The following is a 23,642-nucleotide window of genomic DNA, read 5'->3' on the forward strand; positions in this document are numbered from 1 at the left end:
TCAACAATTGAGGGCCCAAATATATATATATATATATATACACATACATACATATTAAGCAAGTTTACAAATATCTATTTTTGTGAGTCTTTCAAGATAGGGGTAGTGAAAATTGACCGCTTGCGGTTTCATGGCTTCCAAATAATGTTTTCAATACAAGCAATCCTTCTTATTTTCTTTTTTAATCCAATTTCTAAGAGGATCTATTTGCATACATATTTCTACCAAAGCACATAAAGAACAATCAAGCTCTCATCAGCGAGATGGCTTTAACTACTAGTCAAAATGGAATAGAGTTTATAATTACATGGAATTCCATGATTTGTGAGTTGTGATAGCTCAACCCCAAGTAGAAAAATATAAAGAACAATGTATTAGTTCACTTCCATTGTTCTTCTATTACAGCGTATACACTATAAACCTATTTGGCTGGATGCCTTACTGCATCTTCACCAAAAACCACGGTATGAATAAGCTGACCTTTTTCGGCATCATCAGAGTGCTAGGCATCAGAATCACCCAATAACTAAATCTTTGATCAATCAATGGTCTCTATGAGATCCTTATCATCTCAAGACTACATAACAATCCAGGAAACTAACTGTTGCTCTACTTCTTCCCAGTTATGAACTTTGGTTACAAGGGGATGTTGATGGACTGAATCCGTCTTGCACCAAGGATATGAATTCTCATAATCAAAAAGAAGAACCTTGATTCCAACTTCAGCACACTCAATTGCATATCTTGGGTTATCATCAATCAGAACTTTAGCTCCTAATGACCTGCCAAAAACAATTCATAAGACTAAATAGGCCGGCAACATAATCGTGTAGGGACTAAACAGATGAGGCTCATTGCCCTAAAAAAGCTCAAATAACCAAGAAGCTGGCATAGTTTTCTTTTCCTTTTGTATCTTTTTTTATAAAACAAAAAATGCCTAGCAGAGCTTTCATTGTCACAGTGAAACAAGATAATTCAAAATATTTTCACTTCAATACCATTTCAAAGCAATTACTTTAGAAAGCATTCACTGATATAACACTTGAAAATCTTAGTGCATATAATGAAATTTAAAGGTGGTCCATGGTATACCTGCATATGTCTGACTTTGGTCTGGACTTTCCAGCTAGGGCAAAGTGGTTGCCAAAGTGGATCTCCTGAAATAGTCCCGGATAATGCTTCTCAATCCATTCAATGGTATGGTCCTTGATAACATGTTGCCGAGACCTATCCACACATTTCAGGACATCCAATTAATGTATGGCTTAAATCATGAGAATCATAAAAAAAAAGTACTCTAATCATACATACGTCACAACAGATAGGTTACAATATCTTGATAACTTATGGAGCGCCTTCTGAGCACCAGGAAGTGGGTGGATGCCAGTCTTGAAATATGGTGTCTTAAAGAACTCATGGACGCGGAGATCAGCTGTGATAACAAATAGATAATTTCAAACATCGTCTGAAACATTACGGAAAGAGAATTTCATGATAAAAAAAATTTCTCCCGCAAGGAACATGGTGCAGTTGGTGCTCTGCTAGAAGGAAAACAATGAAACAATATGCTGAAATCATTTAAGTTTCCGAAAGTATTTCGCAACATGGTACATATTGAAATTAAAATCTCAAAAAAGATAAAAAAAAAAAACCTGGAAAAGTTATATACTCACAGAACTCAAACCAAAAGAACAGACAAATAACCTATCAACTTGTCTTTTTTCCAGCCTCAACAGAGAAAACATCTATTCAAAAAACGCAGAGCAGATGAATCCACTTACAGTCAGCATATTAAAGTACAATACATAAAGAATCCAGCTAAAACAGCTAAGTAAAGCTAACACAATTTCAAAAGTGCATCCTTCATCCATAAAAAGCCAGGAAAAAGGAAAATTGCATTCAATGAACATACGAAAGAGTTGAAGCAATTCAATGAAGTTATAAACTACGAATTTCATCATTAGAACTTGTGAGTAATAAAAAAATACAAATTTCATCATTAAAACTTGTCAATAATAATAAAAATTTACCTTCATCACGTGAACAGTTCCATATCTGCAACAGAAACCAACAACGCATCAGAATACATATAAAAAGAGATGTTCAGTACTCTAACAACATACTACTCTTGATCGGGATGCGTGCGGAAATATTAAGTAAATTATTACAATTACACGTGGATAATAGGAATTCTAAGGTAATTGCACGAATACTTAGGGAACAGAAAGAAACAATGGCATTAAAGAAATGCAGTGTGCACCAGGCAAAATCTGCATAAAAAATCTGACCATATCTTGAAAATAACTATTGCTTGAGTTTCTAATAATCTTTTTGCTTGATTTGAAGTGCTGAGCTAATTGCCCAAGTCTACAAGAAGACATGAACCAGGAAATTGCTAATTTCCAGTAAATTTCAAATGCGATCATGCCATAAACGGGAAAAAAGGGCCAGGAAACAAAGAATAATTCATCCATGTTCAATAGAAACTATCTAATTTCCTGAGCTAATTAATGTACTAATCGCTATCTGCCATTTTCTGATGACAGAAAATCCTTGGAAGGGTATCTGATAATACCTTGAAGAACTCATATACATGGTACTCAGAAACTGAATGATTCAGGGAGTAACGATCTGCAATAAATCTATTCAGAGCTGACACAAAGTTTCCAAGAACTGCAAATCAACAAACAGAAAAACGAAAACACGCACATCAGAATATAAAACCTAAAATTTTTTCTTTTCTATAAAAAATAATAATCATAAAACAATACACAAAAAGTCATTACACGCTGAAAAAGTCATTGCACAACGAAAATGGTCAAAATTTACCCATTAAACAAGCTAAAACGGACACCGGAAAAGTCATAGTACCCACAATTGGAATGCACCACCAAATACACATCACCTAAAATTGAAAACACTAGCAAAAATTTGGTACCAGGGTTCTTCATATCGGCGATCCTAATAACTCTATACGAGGATATTAAAATATATTCCTAGAAACGCACAAAGATTTTTGTCCATACCCTCGTCGACATCAACAGCAACAACAATTTTTCCATGCAAATGGCTATCAAAAAACCCAAGTGGGTTCCCTCTTTCGCTGGAACCACGACCATTCACCAATCTAGCGTCCGTACAACCCTCGGCCGCTGCAATCTCCAAATGAGGCACCCTTTGGGGAGGAGCAAAAGCACCAACCTTTTGATCAGCACCAGCATTTACTCTGTTAGTAGAATCAAAACAGCCTCTCAAGATCAAGCTGCCATTATTCACTTTGCCTTTAAATCTCAAAAACCCATTACTGCTGCTATTAATAATATTAATATCACTACTGTTATTAGTCACATTACTGTAAAATCCCTTGCAAATGGGATCGCTGCGAATTGCGCAAGACATGAGATTCTGATTTTGATTTCGATTTCGATTTTGGTAATATATTTGTCCCAAAATTGAACGCAATTGGTTTCGTTTCTTTAACATAACGAACGAACAAATGCTTCACATTACACCCCTCCAGAATCTTATGCGAAAAAGAAAACTGAATGCTTTTGGAATAAATTTAAAAATTAAAGCACAACAACACAGGAATGAAACCCTAAAGCGAATCAAGAAGAATAATAAAAATAATAAAAACACACAATGAATTGGGAAATTTAACTAAAAAATTTAAAAAAATAAATAAATAAATACGTGGTGGGGAGAGAGCTAATAATTATTGAGTGGATGTAAAGTAAAAAGAAAGAGAAGTAATTGATGTGTTTGCAATTTTGCATTTGAATGAATACGAGAGACGCACAAATAAAGGAGGGAACTCGGAAGGTATTCTGTGAAGGGGAACTAACTGCGAGTCCTTTTTTCTTCTTACATATTTAAGACTCCATGAATCATCGGTTTTGGCGATAATTTTGCCATTTTTATCGACTTTATTCTCTCTTTTTATTATTTTTTGAGAATTTCCTTGAATATAATCGTTTTTCAATCTGTATCAAATAGGTCCCTCATAGCTAATATATTTGGAAAACAACCTCACTACCCTTACGATATTGAATTTTCAGTCACGATAAAGTAAGAATATAATTTTAATAAAATTTAAAAAATCATCCAATAATTAAATCATAAGATATTATTTGAGTTATTACATAGATAGAAAATTAATTTATCTTCAAATATTTAAATAAATTTAGTTTATTATTTATCTCCATATCTGGTCTACTTTGATCTGATTAGAGTTGGCATTGGAGGTCGGTAAAAAGGAAAACAATCATAAAACTGGAGGACCTATCTGAAATAAAGTGAAGAAATTATACCTCACTTGAGAAAGTATAAAATATTAGGGACTTAATGTGTAACTTACAACCGATGATAACGATCGGTTGCCACGTAAAGGGACAGGTACCGGCCATTACTGGAACGCGGCGTACGTTCAATCGTGCAGACGGTACCTGCGGCCACTTGATTGCCTCATTTTCCAATACGGTTGGGCTTTTTTTTTTTTTTTTTTTTTTGTATGAATATCCTTTTCATATTTATTAATGAAATATTTGTAAAAGCATTTTAAATTGAAAATTACTGAGAATAAATCGTGTATTTTTATTTTCAATTCCATGTAGATGCCAATAATATATTCGTTCTAGTTCTAGGCAGCGCCTATGCCTACGTTGCAAACTTGAGATGAGAATCCCTCACACTCTACGAAAAAGTCGATTCATGACATGACTTTTAAGAATTTTTTAGGGTGAAAAATGCTTTCTTATTTGACGACATCATCTAGCCAAACGAAAAAAATCAAAATTTAATAGAGCTAGCAGCCTAGCACATGGGTTGGGTATTCCAGTATTTGGATCAAGTGATACTGTTGGTTAGCTTATAATTGCCACATCCAAATCCATAACAAAATATTAAAAATTAACGCCACATTCGTGAAACTTTGACAAAATGCGAAGCATTTATACTATTGAAGGAAAAGAAATGGAAAATAGGCAATAATCAATATCTTTTATTTGAAATCTCAAGAGTAATACAATGAACTCTTATTGCAAAGAATACAATATTTACAAAGTAAAATAAAAAATGAAATGAGACCCTCGAAAAAATTTGTTATGAATCCAATCGATATCTGAAGATGTGCCACTCAGAGACCCCCACAAATGATTAACATGAAAGCTAATATGAGAGCCGCAATCAGGGAGTTTGGCCTTCTTCCAGCTGATGAATTACGAGGGCGCTCATGTTTTCCCAGATCAATCATGATCTCGTACCGGCACGAACCTTGAGAAGGATCAATGGTGGTGATAACTGATCGGTTATTAAATGAACATGTACCTTTCCTTTGATCCATGGTCTGATAATACATGTTGAAAGTATAAGAAGCATTTTTCTTAGGGTCAAGATTGCCACAAGATGATCCAAATCCAAGGCTCGTGCAATCAGCATAAGTGCAAGCATATGTCATGCTTTCTTGCACACTGGGGTCCGAAGGACTTGCCTGAGGTGACATTACACACCATTGTCTTGCCAAATATTTAACACCTTTCGCCGATACTAGACCTTTTCCGCCGCCTATTTTCAATTGGTATTTGATGCTACCGTCAAAGTTAAAAATACCCCAATGCCTCTCAAAGTTTCCAGGCAGAGTGCTCTTGTTATCCTCATCAATGAGTGAAAAAAGATAAACATCTGGTGGTGTGCGGCGTTTTGGGGTGCCTTTTCCCGCAAGTATGCGGTCAAGCAAGCCTTGGTTGAATCTTCGGGCATACTCGATGTTAGCATTTGAGTTACCATCAGTTGGCCAGCCAACTTCTCCAATAATGACCGGCATTGATCCGAAGCCATTCTTTTCAAGAGCTGAAATCAGGGTGTCAAAGTTGGCATCATAGACATTGGTGTAAGTAATGGAACCATCAACAACAGGAGCAGCAGTGCTGTTGAAGAAAGCAAAATCAACGGGGAAATTTGGGTCGGCATAGAGGCTAAGGAAGGGGTAGATGTTAATGGTGAGAGGGCCACCATTGTCCCTAAGGAACTTGATGATGGAGATCATGAGGTCATGAATATCCGCACGAAAATTTCCAGCGGAGGGCAGGCCACTGTCACTCTGGTAGACATCTGCATTTAGAGGAACTGTGACCTTAACCTTTTGGCCTAAACCAGCTTTTATCAGGGCTGCTTGAATATTCTGGAGAGCTGGCAATGTTGTATGGAGAAACATATCCTTGTAGGTCTTGAGAAAAGGTTCATTGCCCACAGCTACATACCTATAACAACAAATAAATGCAGATTTAATGAGTCTGAGATTGCCTTTCCTACTAATTGGGTTGCCCCAGATGAAGGAAATGTATGGCATGATTAAAAAAAAAAAAAAAGCAATTGGTTTTTGATTAATGAATATGTGAATTTGTGATGATGTTTGTAAGGACATTTTCTCGTACAAGTTTCTTTTATTTTTAATATTTTCAATCCACTTGGGAAAATAATTCCTAAAGTTGAACGCATTTCTAAAGCAAAAGGTGGATGCTAAATATTAGAAACAGCATCTTTCTAGCTTGAAGATACATTTCAATTCAAGCCTATTGAATCTTGATAGCTTGTGGTTCAATGCTCTGTCTAGTAAAAACAAGTTCATGCAGAATTTTGAAAAAGAGTTTTGAGGATTTGTCACCAAAAGAAACATTAAAAGCTACAAGTGACTTGATTTCATCAATAATAGTAATAAACATGAGAGTACTAACCTTATATCCGCTCCATTTTGGGATATATATTTGGAGACGTTTTGTTGCACCCAGTCCACAGCAGCTTGGACATTACTAGCCAATGGTGCCAATAGGTCATTTGGTATGCCAACCATAACTTGAATACCGGACTTACCCAGGGCCTTTAAAGCTTCAGGATCAGCTTCAAAGAGCTTCACTTTATTAAATCCATTGTCCTTCATCAGCTTCACAACAATGTTCGCTTGCAGTGGGTGAGTTGATTGTAAGCCCCAGTTGCAAGCCAGGCCAGCAACTCCCTTTGTTAAACCTTCAGAGACTAAAAACAGCATGAAGAAATATAAGAAGTAGTGTTTCCCCATGTTTTGTTGAGCTTGTCTCGGGTCTTTGAGTTTTAGTTTCGCTGTCAGCTGAATTGTGTATTTGTAGCAGCTTGGACACCGAAAAGGGTCATATGTGCTTTATTGAAAGTAAAAGAAAAGGAAAGTTGCATGAGTAAGATTCTACAAGGAACAAGATTCCTTAAGTAAACCCCATTTCATCAACAATCATGTTATTAGAATATATTAGTTTGAGAAAATGAGTGAGAATCATGCATCAAGAAAGGAATGAAGTGAACTTGTTGGATTTCATTTCTTGCTGCCGATGCCTAGCTAATATTGAAGGAATGCACCTTTAACAAAAGTTGACTGGAAAGTCCCTTTCTTATCTCAACAAAGCTTGTAGCTTTTTCCAGAACCAGTTGATGATTTGAATTTGATATTCTACTTTGGCGGGTTTGGGGCCCGGAGTACTAGCAAGATTAGGCCTACATATCTGGGCTACAATTGATAATGGCCTTGAGGGCCACAAGAACGGTGGCAAATTTTCTGCCCAAGATTCACGTATTCAAGAGTCATGACTAATGACTAACGAGTTTATTACTAGAACAAGACATGCAGCGGCGTGCCCATGGGTAGAGTTGGTAATACTCGTCATGACTCATTTAATAATCGTGTAAACATATTAAAATTTAAATTCGACACTTTAATAGAATAATTTAATTATCAATTAATCAGGTCATCCAATATGATACAGTCCAATAGCCTGCCTCAGACCTATTTAACATGATTTACAAGAAATATTAGACACCCATTTGATACAAATTGCACTTCGTTATATCTAAATAATAATATTATTGATATTATAACATACATGTGTACCAAAATATAATAATTTACACCATTAAAGTTTTAAATCTATCTAAAATTTTACAAAATAGAATATTATATAAACTTTCATCCTTCTAAAAAACAAAGAATTATTTTCAATATTTAAGTTTTGATGACAAGATTCTGTAAATTAATTTAGAATTGAAAATACAAATATATTTTAATGTAAATGTATTTAATAGTGTGTCATTAAATTTAAAAAGATCACTATTATTATCAATTATATTGAGATAATAAAATAAAAATATTTATTTTAATTATCAATTATTATATATGCATTAAGAAAATATATTATATATACATGTTTATAAGTATGTAAATAAATTTTATTCAAGATTACGTCTTTTTCTATCATTTGCATTCTTAATGCAGTTTAGCATTAAAATCTACTAAACAAATATGATTGTTTTTAAAACTCGTAGTACTTTTAAAAATAATTTTTTACTAAACTTTTATTTTTTCACAGTTAATTATTTTTATAAAACAACTAACAACTATTATTTTAAAAGGTATAATATTATCAAATCAACTCTTAAGCTTATATAAAACTAAAAACGGCTGATTGTTAGGGATGGCAATGGGCACCGCTCACAGCTGGTTTACCATTACCAAATCCAAACTGACATAAATTTTAAATTACCAAACCCACCCGTGAGTCGTGGCAAGTTTTAAATTTTTTAAGAAAACTCACCCGCTGTGGGTTTTGACAATTACCAAACCCGCAATGGTATCCAGCAAATTTTTTGCGGGTTTGTACATTTAAAATCACAAATATTCAATACATAAATTTACAATAATAACCTCAAATTCTGCATAACATACTCAATTTTAAATTCAATCAATGTAAATAACAAATTTAAATATCAACATCAATCCAACACAAATTCTCAAATTTAAGTATAAAATACAAAAATTCTTTTAAAAAACACAAATTAATATATAAAAAAATCATATTTCATATTATCATTTAACACAAGCTCCAAGAGAAGATATTCATTTCATTCACCATCGTTAGTACCCATCCAACATGATGCCTACAATAATGATTAAGATTAATATTTTCCAAAGAATAATACTTTTCAAATATTAATTCGAATAAAAAAATTATAATAATGAAATAATTCACGCATTAAGTTAAAAAAAAAGACTATACAAAAACACTTAGGTTATTTGGCAATTTACATAATTACATTATTTTCTTTATATATTTTTTAGATTTAAATATTTGTAATTAAAATTAAATTAAAAATATTTATAAAAAAACATTGCGAGTCTAGTGGGTATCTAAGCGGATATTCGCCGGATATTGGGCTAATAACAAATCTATCCTCATCCAAGTGTGGGTTTTAATTTGTAATACCAAATCCGACCGTAACCCGCAAAATCATCCACAACGGGCGAGTTTTGACAGACAGGTTTGGGTGAATTTGCGGGCGAAATTGCCATTCCCTACTGATTTTCAAGTCTTAAAGAAAAATAAATAAATAAATAAATAAATAAATAATAGGGAACTTGCCTTAACAAGGCTCTCTATATGGGTCTTTGTAATATGGGCTTCTTATAAAAAAGGACTGTTACCAGTAGAGTTTTTAACAACGCTCTTAAATACTTATAACACCACATTTTGAAATTTCTTTCTTAAATACCCCAAGTTTTAATTTATAAAATATAAACTCATAAAAAAATTAACCATTTTGGCATAAAATTTCACCCTGAAAAAGAAATATCTCTTTTAATTTTTATTATGAAATACATACAAATTCTAAAATCTTTAATTTTTTTTTCACTTCTTAATGTTATTTATATCTCACAACTCAAACTCCTATAATTTTCTTTAAAAATTTTTTTTTATAAATATAAACTATGAAATGGGGTGGTGTAAAAGGTTGTTAAAAGAATATTTTTATTTAAGTATTTAATTAAACTTTCACTTAAAATAAAAATAAGTTAATTTATCTTTATTAATTTAGCTAATTTATATTCAAAAAAAGGTTTTATGAGGAATTTTGAATGACTGTAGAAAGGCCTGCTCTGTATCACTCAGTAATAATAATTTACAATCTATTTTCGCTCAATACATTTTTTTTATAAATAATTCTAGATGGCAAAATCCCATACGAAAAATTCAAAACTTTCAACTCTCAGAACATTTTTCCTGTGAAAATATCATATGCAATATACAATTTGTTGATGTGGTTAAAACAGTAAAAACAGAAGGCTGTTAACTTGGTTACACTTTCTAAAAAATGCCTCGCTTGAGGGAACAGTAGTGTCTTCACTTTCAAATCAACCATGCTTATAGTCAGAAACATACAATGAACCAATTACAAGTTCAACGCCTTGGGGTAACTTAGACTCAAGCATCTGGGTGCAATTTCTAATTTCTTTCCTTGTCATATAATTAGAAGGTTCAACAATCATTTTCCCAAGAATAGCTGCATTTTCAAATATGTAAAATGCAAGTTGAAGATCAATTTCACGCCCACGGAACATATGTAACTCCACCAGCTTGAGGTGTTGATGAGAGCATCTCAGAACCTGCTGAGTTTTCTTCCCTATTCTACGGCCGCTACTTTGTAACTGCAGCAATTAAAAAATGCAATCATTTTAGCTGCATCATTCTAGTCAGGAAAAGGGATAACCCAACACATAGAACTCCAAATTTTGCCTATTCTTAATTAGGACGGGGAAAATATTGTCTGCTTCACAGGGAATCAATTATCAAGAGAGAGACTACAACATCAACCTAACTCTGCTTGCACACCTGTCTAACTTCATTGAATTCTTAAACAATGATATTTAAAGAAAAGAAGCATGTTATTCTGCTAAGAACAATTTACATCATAATCAGCTACATATGAAAAGATTGTCTACTCAAACGACCATTAAGGAACAAAATGTTGAGCATTCATTTTGGATCAACATCACATGTAAAAATCTCCGCTAGATTCCAACAGTTCACTCTTGGTATGTACAGCAATTTATTGTATGTATAGCAATTTATTACTTTGACACAATGTTAAGACTCCCTCTTAAAATATCCAGAGTGTGTTTGTACTGCACCTCTATTATGGTATTCAATTTTGTGGAATAATGCTGCAGTTGAAAGAAGTGAAGATCATTATCAATTTGAAAGGTGGAGGAAACTCATTGAACGGTTATAACCTTTTGACGTATGTGACTAGGAAAATGTTAATTGCAATGTAACTATAAAAAATACTTAGATAGTTTCACCATATCAAAATTTCAACCGCAGAACTGACAGTCACTAAGGCTACTCATACTGATGCCTTTAAAGCCTTTCAAATGCTTAATAAAGACGAAGAAAATAGAGAACATGCTCGTTCAAGCAGAAGTACAAGAAGCCAGAACTACTACAAGTCTATAATAACTATTTCACATATCTCAAACCTCTCACTTAATAAGTAAATAGACATAAACATGTACCTCCAATGTAAGCTTTTGCAGAGAGGGACATGCCTTCATTATGCAAGCCAAGCCAACTAGGCATTCATGATTCGGTATGGTAACCCTTAGATTTAAGTGGATTAGTTTGGGTAATTCACAATTTGAGAAATGCTTGTATACCTGAAAATAGGGGGGAAAAAATTAGACAATACATATAAAGATTATATTAAAACAAGCATACACCATTAAATACTAACCTCATTGCAACTGTCCAACTCAAGCATCGTCAATTGAGGGAAATAGCATATCAACGGTGCAACTAAAAACATGTCTTCAACTGTGTGATCAGCATGTACGGATAATTCAACAAGTTGGGGAACATTCTCAATGTGTAACTCGATTTTTGGGCCATAATATTTGAAAGAAAAAAGATTTGGGGTAGAAATTTCAATGTCTTTCATGAAACTGCAATACTGAATGTCTAGGGACTTCAATCGGACTGATGATCCAACAACCTTTAAACTTACTAGATCTATGGAGTCTTTTACACATAATTCATCAAGAAGAGGACAGTTGTGTATAAAAAACTCAAGAATCTCTCCCGTGACGCTCACAGCAGAAAGGCAAATGGATCGTAAAGACTTAATACTAGACAAACCACGGACACCTTTTAGACTGTTATAAATCTCTTGTGGAAACGTGTAATGGTGACCAGAATTATACCGGAAATCCAGCTCAAAATTTTGAACTGTTTTTGCCAGTGCTTTGTAAATCCAATTAGTAATAACACCTTCCAGTGAAGAAGACAAATAAAAACTTACTCTAAACTGACTCACATTTGAACCTCGATGCAATACTAAGACTTTATTCACCCATCTAACGAACTTATACTCGCGGAAGTATCTTTTTGTTCGAGGTAAAATTTCTCTTATTCCATCAAAGTCAAGAGCAGTGGTAAAAGTCCACAAATATCTCCATCTACTCGAAAGAACACAAGTCCTTGCAGCCTCCATTAAAGTTAATTTCGAGATAATATTGATAAGAATATCATCAGGAAGTTGACTCACCCAATCCTTGGTAGTTTCATTCTGCCCACCAGAACAAATAAATGAAAATCAGTCGATACAAATATCAATCAATCAATCAATCTCATGAATAAAAAGCATAATCAGCGAAAGAAAATATCAATAACCCATATTAAATTTACAAGAGGATTTAATGTAGATATTGGGGAAAAAAAAAAAATTCCCTAGTGTCACCTCACCTCACGCAATAGATCATCTGAAGAGCTCAACCGCGCTTTCTTACTCATCTGTGAAATTGGGTGTGCTATTTTGGCGACTCTTCTCTGGGTTTTAGTTTTAAATTGGCTAACGGAGCAGCATTTTTGCTGAATTTATTCATAAAACCCGTTTTTTACATTTACAGTTTTACCTCTGGTTGAAATTACGTAAAAGACCCTTAAAAATAGAAGCTCCGTACGAGGCCTTATTGAATCGGAGGTATGGTTTGGTAGCAATTATAATTTTTAAGCTGCAGTACCTCAATATTAAACCTAATTATTGTTACATCGAGACTCGTTTTGATAAACTGATGATGATTTTATTTTGTTAATATAAATGCAAAGTAACCATTGGCAAATCACAATCACAATAAAAATACTCCCGTTGCTTTGCCTCTTGCACCAATTTTCGAAGAGAAGTAATGATAAGTAATATGGTAACGTGCATTCAGACTGTTGTCTGTGGCTTGAAGCTCAAGTGGCTTTTTGAAAACCTTCAATATGACCACATAAATTATTTTTTAAATAACAAGATAAGATGAGGTCTAAGTATTTCAATGTCAATTGAATTCGCCAATAAATAACCGTAGTGACAGTATAATAACAACAATATAATAACTCAAAAGCCTCGAGAGTCAGAGAAAGAGAATTGGACTGTCAATATTAACTTGAAATCAGAAGAGATTAGAATCTGAAACATGCAAGATTGAGAAAATAAAGATGGGATTTGATTTACACTTTTAAGGACTAGAAGTTGAATGCCTTGTGGTAAGTAACGTAGGGTATAGCAGCTTGGGACATGCGATAGTACTATCTGTGATTACACAATGGGAAACGTCTAACGAACAGGTGCTTGCTAGTGCAGTTGCGTTTTCAAACAATTAAGCTGGAAATTCAAGTTCAATTGCAGGCCCGCGAAATTGAAGCAATTCCACCACGCTGAGGTGCCGAAGAGGATATTGAGGTATCAGTTGTATATATTGCTCCTGGCTCTTCAAAGATATCGCGTAAAAACTGCAATAATGAAGAACCATGCACAAATAACACATTGAAACTGTACAGCACAAAAATCACCAACAACAATGCAAAAATACAAGAAATATCCAAGAGAGCAAACGCAGACTTCCTCTATAAATTAATCAGTAGTAAGTAAAATAAAAATGCATATTCCAAAGCAGAGAAGATACATAATAATAGCATATGATCAAAGATGTTGCAAAAGAAATTAAAATACTAGCCACGTGAATGACCAAAAGATGGAAAAACTTTATTTTGCATCATCATCATCACAATACAGAAGTCCTTCTAGACTCATAAAACTACACGAAACCTAACCACTCTTGGAATGTTTGGCAATTAACTACCTACAGTTGCTACAATGCTAACACTCATAAAATATTCATTGTGAATCAACGTAGAAAATTTAGAATATGCACTGAACTGTCGTATAAAACAACCCAAAATGCAACTTTCTCCAAATTCGTTTTCATTGCAACTTTTTTATTGTTTTTAAAATATAAAATTCAGTTGGGAAAAAAATGATTATTCAGCGTATAATGCAACCCTATTATAGGTTTGAAAAATTAGATAGAGTTTAATTATAATAATAACCAAAAATATAAAAGCACAAAAAATCAGAATATAGAATGATGTAGCTAGTTCAAACAGAGAGGGGGAAAGAGAAAAATTGGGATATAAAAATGAACAAACTAGCCTCAAAGGAGACTATACCGTACATGTCACTCTACTAATCCAACACATATACATACATACATACATAACTTTACGTTTTAGTAATCTTACAAATTATTAAAATAAATTTCATTAGCATGATGGCAGTGGCACCCTTTTTTTTTTAGTTGTTATTTCCGTGACCACTTATTTTAATGAAGTTTTCTACCACTTACATGTTGAAAAGTCAAGCATGCAATTGTGGAGCTAGCATGTAGATTTTGACTACAATTGCATGACAAAATTGACACCGATTGCCAAATTTGTCAATTTGACAAATTGAAGCCAAATTGAATGTTGTGATAGGTAAACATTCATTGCCTATAAATAGAAAGGAGAGAAAGAGATTTCATCCATCCCAATTAAGAGAATTGAGAACAATTGAAAGTGAAGCAATTTGAGAGATTTGAGAGAGCTTCCACTTAAGTGTTCTAATGATGATTCAGTTAGGTATATTGGGGTTATGGTTTTTAAAAGCTTTTCTCACTTTTGTAAATTCTCATTATTAGTAAAATTTTAAATCTTTGCATGTAGATGTAGGCTTTATGTTGAACCACGTAAAATTATTGTGTCATATTTTTTTTGTATTTAATTGCGCCACATTTATATTTCTCTAGAAGTCGCAGTAATTGTTCAGCTCATGCTTTTGCAATAATTAGTATCAGAGCCGGAAGTTCGTGCTTGGGGTATACGGCACTGTTCACGTATATAACATTTGTTCACGTATACGACACTATTCACATATACAATATTGTTCATTGATACAGTGGAATCGGCCATTTATACATGAGAGACAATCTATTGTAAGTAGTATGTATTTTTGCACGTCTAGAAAAATTTTGTCAACACAGCAATAAAAGCCTAAGAAGTCTGAGTTTTAAGTAGGACCGTTGTGACCCCTCCATTCTCTTGGGAATTTTCCTGATGCATTTATTCATGTGAAATTAACATCACAGATGTTGTTTTTCAAGTGTAAATAATTGTTAAAGGCACTGATCATTTGAGTTAAGAAAAATGGCAGAGGCATCGTCGTCGTCTTTATTAGGTTTGGCAATTTAGCCCGACCCTATTTTTGGCCCGATTGACCCGACTCTAATTTTTAGGGTTTTGACCCGAATTTTCAAGTTTAGGGTCGGGTTAGGGCCAAAAGTTTAAGGCCCGAACAAATTTAGGGTCAGGGTCGGGCTTAATGCCGACCCAACCCGACTCGACCCTATTTAAAAAAAAAAAAACTAACACAAGTTAACACACGCACACAACACATCCTCACAACATCACACACAACATCACACATTGTGTGTTTTTTATTTAATTGCATTGTGTTTTTATTTGTATAAGACATGAATTTTTTTTTAATTTTTTATGTTGGGTTGTTGAATTAAATTGTGTATGACTAAAATGGTTGTGGAATTACATTGTGTGTTTTTAATTTAATTGCATTATGTTTTTATTTATATAAGACATGAGTTTTTTATTTTTTATTTTTTATGTTGGGTTGTTGAATTGAATTGTGTATGGGTAAAATGGTTGTGGAATTACATTGTGTGGTTTTCATGTTGGATTTTGGAATTGATTTGTGTGTGGGGTTGAAATAGTTGTGGAATTGGTTGAAATGGTTATGGAAAGTGGAATTGAATTGTGTTTGAAATGGTTGAGTAATTGCCGAATTAGTTGAAATGGTGGTGGGAAATGAGAATTGAATTGTGGGTTAACTATTTCGGTAGGGTCGGGTTAGGCCCGACTCGATGTTGGCCTGATTCGGGTCGGGCCTAACTAATAGTGATCAAGCTTTTTTAGAGTCGGGTTTCAAACCAAGCCCTACCCGACCCAATATTTTGCCATTCCTAATCTTTATCAACAAGGATTATTGTGACTAATGAAAAGTTTGAAGTAGAGAAATTTAATGGTACCAATAATTTTAGTATGTGGCAATGTGAGGTGTTGGATGTCTTATGTCAGCAAGAGTTAGAGCTCGCTCTTGAAGAAAAACCTAACAAGATAAATGACAAAGAGTGGATAAAAATCAATAGATAAGCATGTGGTACTATTCGCTTATGTCTGGCTAAAGATCAAAAGTACTTTGTTTGGCTAAACATATGAAATAATTTTTCTTTAGGACACAATAATTTTACGTGGTTCGGCGTAAAACTTATGTACACGGACAAAGACTAAAAGATAATTGTACTAATATTGAGAATTTACAAAAGTGTAAAAAACTCTAAAAACCCACAACCTCAATACACCCAATTGAATCCTCACTAGAACACTCAAGTAGAAACTCTCTCAAATCTCTCAAATTACTTCACTTGCAATTGCTCTCAATTCTTTCAATTGAGATGGATATAAACTTTTCTTCTCCTCTCTATTTATAGGCAAACAATGCTTACCTATCATAATATTCAATTTAGCTTCAATTTGCCAAATTGAAAAATTTGACAATCGATGCCAACTTTATCACGCATTTGTAGTCAAAGTCTACATGCTAGCTCAACAAATAACCCACTTGAACAATATCAAACCCACCAATGGATACGTCAACAAGTTGGGGGACATCTTCGACTAGCAACTTGATTTTTGGTCCAAAATACTTAAAGAAAACGAGTCTTGGGGCAGAAATTTCGAGTTCTTTCATATTCCAGCAATGACTGATGGTTAGGTAATTCAATTAGACTGAATGTCAAAAAATTAGCTATTAAATTATTATTATTTTTGTCTCACTGCCATTATCTTATTTCTTCTCTTTCCTTCTTCAAACTTGTGCAGCTGCCAAGTTCAATTTTTCTTATTCTTTCTTTTTGACTGTGGAGTTTCACCTCTTCTAGAAAGAGTAAAGCCCACATTTTTTACTGTGGAATTCGAATCAATCAAATATCCAAGTGGGAGAATGTCCAAATTCCATAGTAAAAAAGAAAGAAGAAGAAAAATTGAACTTGACAGCAGCACAAGTTTGAAGAAGGAAAGAAAAGAAAGAAGATAATGACGGTAAGACAAAAATAATAATAATTTAATAATCAATTTTTTGGCTATAAAAAGGGGAGTTCCCCATTTCATTTGTGCATCCAATTTTGGTGAGAGAATAAAAGTAGAGAACTTGAGTGATTTTAAGAGCTTAAAATTATAAAGCTCTTGTGAGTCTGGTGAGTGCGAGATTAGGTGTATTGAGATTCTGGGAAGTGAGTCAAAATATTACAATACTTGTAATCCTCATATCACTAGTATAATATTTTTTTTCTGTTTTCGCCCGTGGATGTATACTAAAAACCAAACCACATAATTTTTCAGTATCTTCTTTTGTGTTTGTTCTTAATTTTCTTCCAATTTCATTTTAGCTGCAACCCTACTTCACCCACTAATTTCCTAACCCTACTTCACCCACCAATTTCCTAAAAGACCCAACAACCTTTAAATTTAATAGATCTAAAGATTCGTACACATCCAATTGATCAAGAAGTGGACAATTGTGTATGAAAAACTCAAGAATCTCCCCATTAACACACGAACCATCAAAAGAGAGAGATCTTAGAGACTTCATACCAGACAGACAAGATGGGTTTTTTAGGAGATCAATTGACAAGAGGAGATCAATTCAAGCTTTTGAACTCTCTTGGTTAACGCTGTGCAAATCCAATTTGTAAGGCTACCCCCATGAGAATCACCCAAATCAAAACCAAAATTTATTGTAAATGCATTTATGCTTAAAGCTCTATGCGTTTCTGAGAGTTTATTCACCCAATTAACGTACTTGCAAGTTTTTTTTTCTACCGGCCACTACTGGATTAAAAGATTTTGAGTAGACAATTGGGTTCCAGCTTGAAGCTTGAAAGATCAAAGAAGTGGTAAAACTCTATAAATATCTCCATCTACGAGAAAGAGCGCTACTCCTCACAGCGTCCTTAAGATTTAAGCGAGAAATAATATTAATAAGAATATCATCCGAGAGAAGACTCACCCGATCCTCCTCCAAAACATTCATCGTGCGGTGCAGATCGGTTATTAAAAAAAAAATACAAATGAAAATCATCAACATTCATTATAAAGTTTCAAAGTTAATTAACAACTATCCGTGATAAATAAGAAAATTAAAAAAAATGCGGAAAGCAAGAATAATAATAATATTCAAGAAAATTATGTAATACCTATTCTGCAGGTAGGCATCTAGAGTAGAAGTCTGCTGTGCTATCTCCTTACTGATTTACTCTGAAAAAGTCTCCTAACTTTGCCCTAAATACGACCCAACAATTTTGCAAGCAAGTTCAAAGCGTAACGTTTTGCTATAAAACATTTTATTAGGGAGAATGATCTAATTTTTTTATTTTTACCATTTTGGTCCTTCATATTTTTATAGTTGCACATTGCATCCTAATCTTATAATTTTCTTCTTCTAAATTTACCGCTGAATGATTAATGGGAATCTTAACATACAAAATTCTTTTTTATCTTTTGACAAATATATCATATTAGATTAATGAGTACTTTTCCAATCAGAATTCTCATACTTTATTAGAATACAAGAACAAATTTTACAATATTGTAAATTCGTTTCCAGGAACCCTCATAGAAGATTTCTATAGGTTAACAACAAAGTTATAATAACAAATGGACTCAAAGACTGCTTTTTTTTTTTTTTACAATTTTAATATTAGGAATATCATGGGTTATATATATATATATATATGGATCAAATCCTTGAACAAAAAGTGGTGATAGAAGTAATTGATTGCAAGTTCAATGCGAGCGTCTTTAGTTTCAAGTATTATCTGTTAAAGAGATAACCAAACAGGTAAAACTCAAAATTTTAAGAAAAAGGTTGAGAATTTATTTTGGATTATCATCAAACCTCAAATCTCTGTTAGATCCTACAGTCTTGTTACGTGCGCATTAAGACTTAAATTAATATATGTGCTAATTTTGTATTATAATCTCCAAGTTTTTGGAATATTGCTGTTGAAAGAGAGGGCGAGGCAATATCAATACGCCATGACAATTACAGCCAACATATCAAACAATCAGGTGATAAAATGCAATATGTTACCAGAGTACGTAAGGTGTACTTGGTGCATAATAAACGAGAGGAATATGGTCATGTGTATGAAATGTCAATAAGGTAGAACGAGTATAATAACCATCTCATCTAATACTTCTTTAAGTTAGTGCCAAGATATTAATATAGTTTATCTGGAGTGTAAGTCTTTGCAGAATGGTGGCATGCCTTCATCAACAAGCCAAACCCAAAAGAAATGCACTTTTAGCAACAGTAATCAAATTAAAATATGCATACACATTCAATCAAATACTAATTAACTCATCGCAAGTGTTCAACTCAAGAGTCTTCAATTGAGGTAAATAGCATATAGTTGAATCATGAACGAAACCTCATAATACAAAACAGTCTAAGCTTCTGTTACATTAGCTGTATGCTACAGAAATATTATTCTAAGAGCCAATCGCCAAACCAAGTCATTAAATAGCAATTTTGGTTTCCCTTCCAAATGAACATCCTATTGGCAGAAAAAGCAGCAGTTCGCCGGCGGCTTTCAGGAAGAAGCGAGCCGGTGAGTCCACACATGAATGCTTACAGTTATACATTATTAAGATTGATGATAGCATTGAGAGTTTTTGCTTTCGAATCGATCAAGATTGAGGCCTAAAGAACTAAAAGTTCAACGCCTTGACGTAACTTAGCCTCTCGCAGCTTGGTACAATCTTTAGCATTACCACAACCAAATGAATAATTGGTACGGTTAACAACCATTTTCTCGAGCGTCATTGCATTTTCAAGTATGTAAAATGCAAGTTCAAGATCAATTGGGCGCCCAAGAAACCCATGTAACTCCACCAGCTTGAGGTGTTGATGAGAGTGTCGAGGAACCTTTCTTCTTCTTCCTACTTTATAGCCATTGTAATCAAACTGCAACAAAAGTACAGAACCACATCAACTTGATGAGCATTATTCTTGCTAGAAAGGGGGAAAAAAATAAATAAATAAAAAGATGCAACAATAAAAAACAAGCACCACGTCAAGTTGATCAGCATCATACTTGCTAGAAGGAAAAGATATCTGAGCAACTAAACTCTGAAATTTTCCTACAGTTAACAGTACAGAAAATTGTCCTTAAAAAAGTCCAATTTTGTTGGATACACAGAGAACATCAAATGCAACTCTGTTTCACACACTTCAGCCTTTTTGGGTAGTACAATAATATCTGACTGACTAAAAGCAAAGAAGCATATCAATGAGCATATAGAATATAAATGGATAAGATATTCAACATTTGAATAGATCACCCGCACTAAAGATTATTGCGAAACAGGAAGTTGAGCATCCAAAATCTTCACTAGATTATTACAGCTCTGCAAAACCTGTTCATTCCTAGAATGCATTGCAATTTATTAAAACTTCTACATTTTTAAAGCTCTTAAACAAAATTACAATACTATAATGTGTTGTTTGAGTCATTAGATTGCATGCAATGCAGCCCACAGCCATATATTTTTAAGGGAAATAGAAACCAACTACTGGATGGTGAAAATTGTGTTTTCCATTCCATGGGCATTTATTTTTTAATTTGAAAAAAAAAAAAAAAAGCCGCTGTGTAAGACACAGCAACAAAGTTGTAGAATGAGTCCGAAAAGTAATTAGTCTGACCCTCTGAACTCAGAAAGGTGCGAAGTCATAAAGCAAAGTTCAAGCCTCATAGCAAACAGAGCTTTCAACACTCTTTTCTTACTTCATACACGAAACACCCTTAATATCAAGCGGATTTTTAAGCCACCTCTATTATAATCTTCAAGTTCATGGAGTAGTGTTCTTGACAGAGTCAGAGAGAGAATATCGTATCAAATGCAAGGCTATAATAATCTTACTAAAGTTGAATAACTTTTAACAGATATGACCTTTTTGGTACATTGCACGTCAGCAATTTAATCTTAAGTAATATCTGGATAATATCGCAACAATTGCAGTAACAAAAACAAACAATTTAAGCCTGAAGTACAAAATAGTGTAAGGTTACTTTGCTGATGTCTTTCAAATACTTAATAAAGATAAGAGAGGACTATAGCATATAATACTGAAGAAACCAACAAAATACAACTATTACAATAGCCATCTATCCTAATCGAACCTTTTCAGCCAAAATAAGTAATACATTAAAACATTTACCTGAACTATGAGCGTTTGCAAAAAGGGACATGCCTTCATTATGGAAGCCAAACCAAGTAGGCTTTCACGATTAAGTGTAGCAACCCTAAGATGTAAGTGGGTTAGATTGGGCAATTCATGCTCCGAGAATTGCGCATATAACTGAAAAATAGATATGAAATTAGATAAAAGAAAGAAAAAAGTTAAAATAAAATGTGAATATGCCTCAAATATTGACCTCATCGCAGCTGTCCAATTCAAGAGTCTTCAGTTGAGGAAAACAGCTTGTAATCGGGCCCACAACATTCCTTACTCGAGTTAGCATAACCCCACGGAAAGATATATCAACAAGCTGGGGAGCATTCTCGATATGTAACTTCAATTCTTGTCCTGGTCCAAAATATTTGAAAGACAAAAGATTTGGGGTGGAAATCTTGATTTCGTTCAATCTGTAGCAAGTGCTGATGCGTAGGTGTTTCAATTGGATTGCAGAACCAACAACCTTTAGGCTTACCAGAGTTTCAGAGCGGACAACAGATAATTGATCAAGAAGCGGACAGTTGTGTAAAATAAACTCAAGAATTTCTCCAGTGACATTCACACTAAAAAGGCGAAGGGATCTTAAATACTTGACGCCAGATAACTCACTTTTAAGGTTGTTATAACAGTTTTCCAGAAATGTGTAATTCTTAAGCCTTGGCCACAACTCCAACTCAAAGATTTGAACCCTTTTTGATAATGCCGAGTAAACCCAATTGGTGATTTCACTTTCATGTAAGTCCTTGGAATACAAACATAATCTAAACTTATTTATACTTGAACCTCTATGCAGTTGTAAGACTTTATCAATACAAGTTGGATCACTTATACAGTTTGAGGATTCTGTTATTCCATCAAAGTCAAGAACAGTGGTAAAAGTCCACAAATATTTCCATCTACTGGAAAGAACAGAAGTCTTTGCAGCTTCCTTAAGTGGCAATCGAGAGATAATATTGATAAGAATATCATCTGGGAGTAGACTCATCAAATCCTCTACAATTTCGCCCTGCTTTAGGATCAAGTTGAAAACCAAAAAAAAAAAAAAAAACTAAAATCATACACTCTCACGGATATCAAAATCAGGACCAAAAAATATAATAACGCCACAAACACAAAAACTATGAAAAACTAAATCAAGTAATACCTTCACTTCACGAGTAGCAGGGGTATTTCGCGGTCTCTTCCTCATTTCCTGTGAAATTTAAAGTTAATATCCCAGATAACTTCATTTCTAAATTGTGCATGTCAAGATTGAGAGAAGAAGAGCCACTACTGACCGCAAAACTTTGTGGAGGGTTTGCCTTCCACCGATATGGATGCGGCGCGGTGGTTGCTGGGCTCAGAGATTTAATGCAATAATTAACCGTAAAGATTGAGTGAAGAACAGTAATAACTAACCGTAGAAGCTTGTGTTGTGACAATATCGGCTGGGTTTCGCTGGTGACCGTGGCCGTAGAAGGACTGCGACAGTGATGGCTTTGGGAAAGTAGTTGCTGAGTGGACAGGACTGGCTTTTGAAATTGGCTTAGCTTTAAATGGTTTTGGTCTGTACTTAATTAAAAAAAATGGTCGCTGTAATTTATTTTGAAAAGATAAATAAACGGACATGGAATGATAACTTTGGCCCTCAGAGTCTAAAGAAATAAGAGTCAAAAGCAGTCAATGGACCAATTTGACAAAAAACAAAATTAGCGGGTGTAAAGTAATGATTCGATAGCAATGGTCACGTTGTCGTCAACTTCTAAAAGCCGACACTGTTGATGGTGATAGCCTACCGATGAGTCACACGCACACACTTGAAATATTACACAGTATGGCCATGGATCAAAGCTTTCAAATCAACATATAGATTGAAGACCGTAACATAACATATTGTTCTAAATCTCCGACTGTTGAAAGAGTGAAGACTAATGTTGTCAAATATGAAATATTAGAAGGGTAGCATAGCAAATACTAACTCCTTAAAAGCTTACTGACAGATATGATCTTCGAGTGCAATTACTGCTAATTAACACGTTGTTATATTCTTAATTTACACTTGGATAATTAACATATGATGATACCAATTATATATAGTTACCATATACGAGCAGTCAAGTGCTAAACCGCAAATGCTCACG

At 33.9% G+C, this 23,642-nt stretch overlaps 4 protein-coding genes across 8 annotated transcripts; all 4 read right to left on the reverse strand.

The window, feature by feature from the left end:
- Positions 1-234: 234 nt before the first annotated feature.
- On the reverse strand, positions 235-3,931 carry LOC102608026 (uncharacterized). 2 transcript variants are annotated; one of them, XM_006474488.4, is made up of 7 exons: positions 3,869-3,929; positions 3,027-3,226; positions 2,576-2,673; positions 2,031-2,055; positions 1,312-1,432; positions 1,093-1,227; positions 235-782 (listed from the first exon to the last, which is right to left on the reverse strand). In XM_006474488.4, the coding sequence occupies exons 1-7, from the start codon at positions 3,913-3,915 to the stop codon at positions 578-580; spliced, it is 831 nt and encodes a 276-aa protein (XP_006474551.1). In that variant the 5' UTR covers positions 3,916-3,929; the 3' UTR covers positions 235-577. The 2 variants fall into 2 exon arrangements, with proteins under 2 accessions (XP_006474551.1, XP_052290280.1); XM_052434320.1 differs by having other exon boundaries at positions 3,027-3,931.
- Positions 3,932-4,979: 1,048 nt separating this feature from the next.
- Positions 4,980-7,365, reverse strand: LOC102607723 (glucan endo-1,3-beta-glucosidase 5-like). Its single transcript, XM_006474487.4, has 2 exons — positions 6,732-7,365; positions 4,980-6,257 (listed from the first exon to the last, which is right to left on the reverse strand). The coding sequence occupies exons 1-2, from the start codon at positions 7,070-7,072 to the stop codon at positions 5,135-5,137; spliced, it is 1,464 nt and encodes a 487-aa protein (XP_006474550.1). The 5' UTR covers positions 7,073-7,365; the 3' UTR covers positions 4,980-5,134.
- Positions 7,366-10,045: 2,680 nt separating this feature from the next.
- LOC102607437 (putative FBD-associated F-box protein At5g38570) lies at positions 10,046-12,877 on the reverse strand. Its single transcript, XM_052433485.1, has 4 exons — positions 12,594-12,877; positions 11,587-12,417; positions 11,369-11,509; positions 10,046-10,501 (listed from the first exon to the last, which is right to left on the reverse strand). The coding sequence occupies exons 1-4, from the start codon at positions 12,639-12,641 to the stop codon at positions 10,208-10,210; spliced, it is 1,314 nt and encodes a 437-aa protein (XP_052289445.1). The 5' UTR covers positions 12,642-12,877; the 3' UTR covers positions 10,046-10,207.
- A 6,775-nt stretch (positions 12,878-19,652) lies between these two features.
- Positions 19,653-23,145, reverse strand: LOC102606941 (FBD-associated F-box protein At4g10400-like). 4 transcript variants are annotated; one of them, XM_006474485.3, is made up of 5 exons: positions 22,921-23,145; positions 22,667-22,714; positions 21,722-22,528; positions 21,505-21,645; positions 19,653-20,250 (listed from the first exon to the last, which is right to left on the reverse strand). In XM_006474485.3, exons 1-5 carry the CDS (start codon positions 23,128-23,130, stop codon positions 19,987-19,989), a joined length of 1,470 nt encoding a protein of 489 aa, XP_006474548.2. In that variant the 5' UTR covers positions 23,131-23,145; the 3' UTR covers positions 19,653-19,986. The 4 variants fall into 4 exon arrangements, with proteins under 4 accessions (XP_006474548.2, XP_015384497.2, XP_006474547.1 ...); XM_015529011.2 differs by having other exon boundaries at positions 21,722-22,531; XM_006474484.4 differs by having other exon boundaries at positions 22,800-23,063.
- Between the last annotated feature and the right edge of the window lie 497 nt (positions 23,146-23,642).

Source organism: Citrus sinensis, chromosome 9 (genome assembly GCF_022201045.2).
Source record: "Citrus sinensis cultivar Valencia sweet orange chromosome 9, DVS_A1.0, whole genome shotgun sequence".
Taxonomy (NCBI): domain Eukaryota; kingdom Viridiplantae; phylum Streptophyta; class Magnoliopsida; order Sapindales; family Rutaceae; genus Citrus; species Citrus sinensis.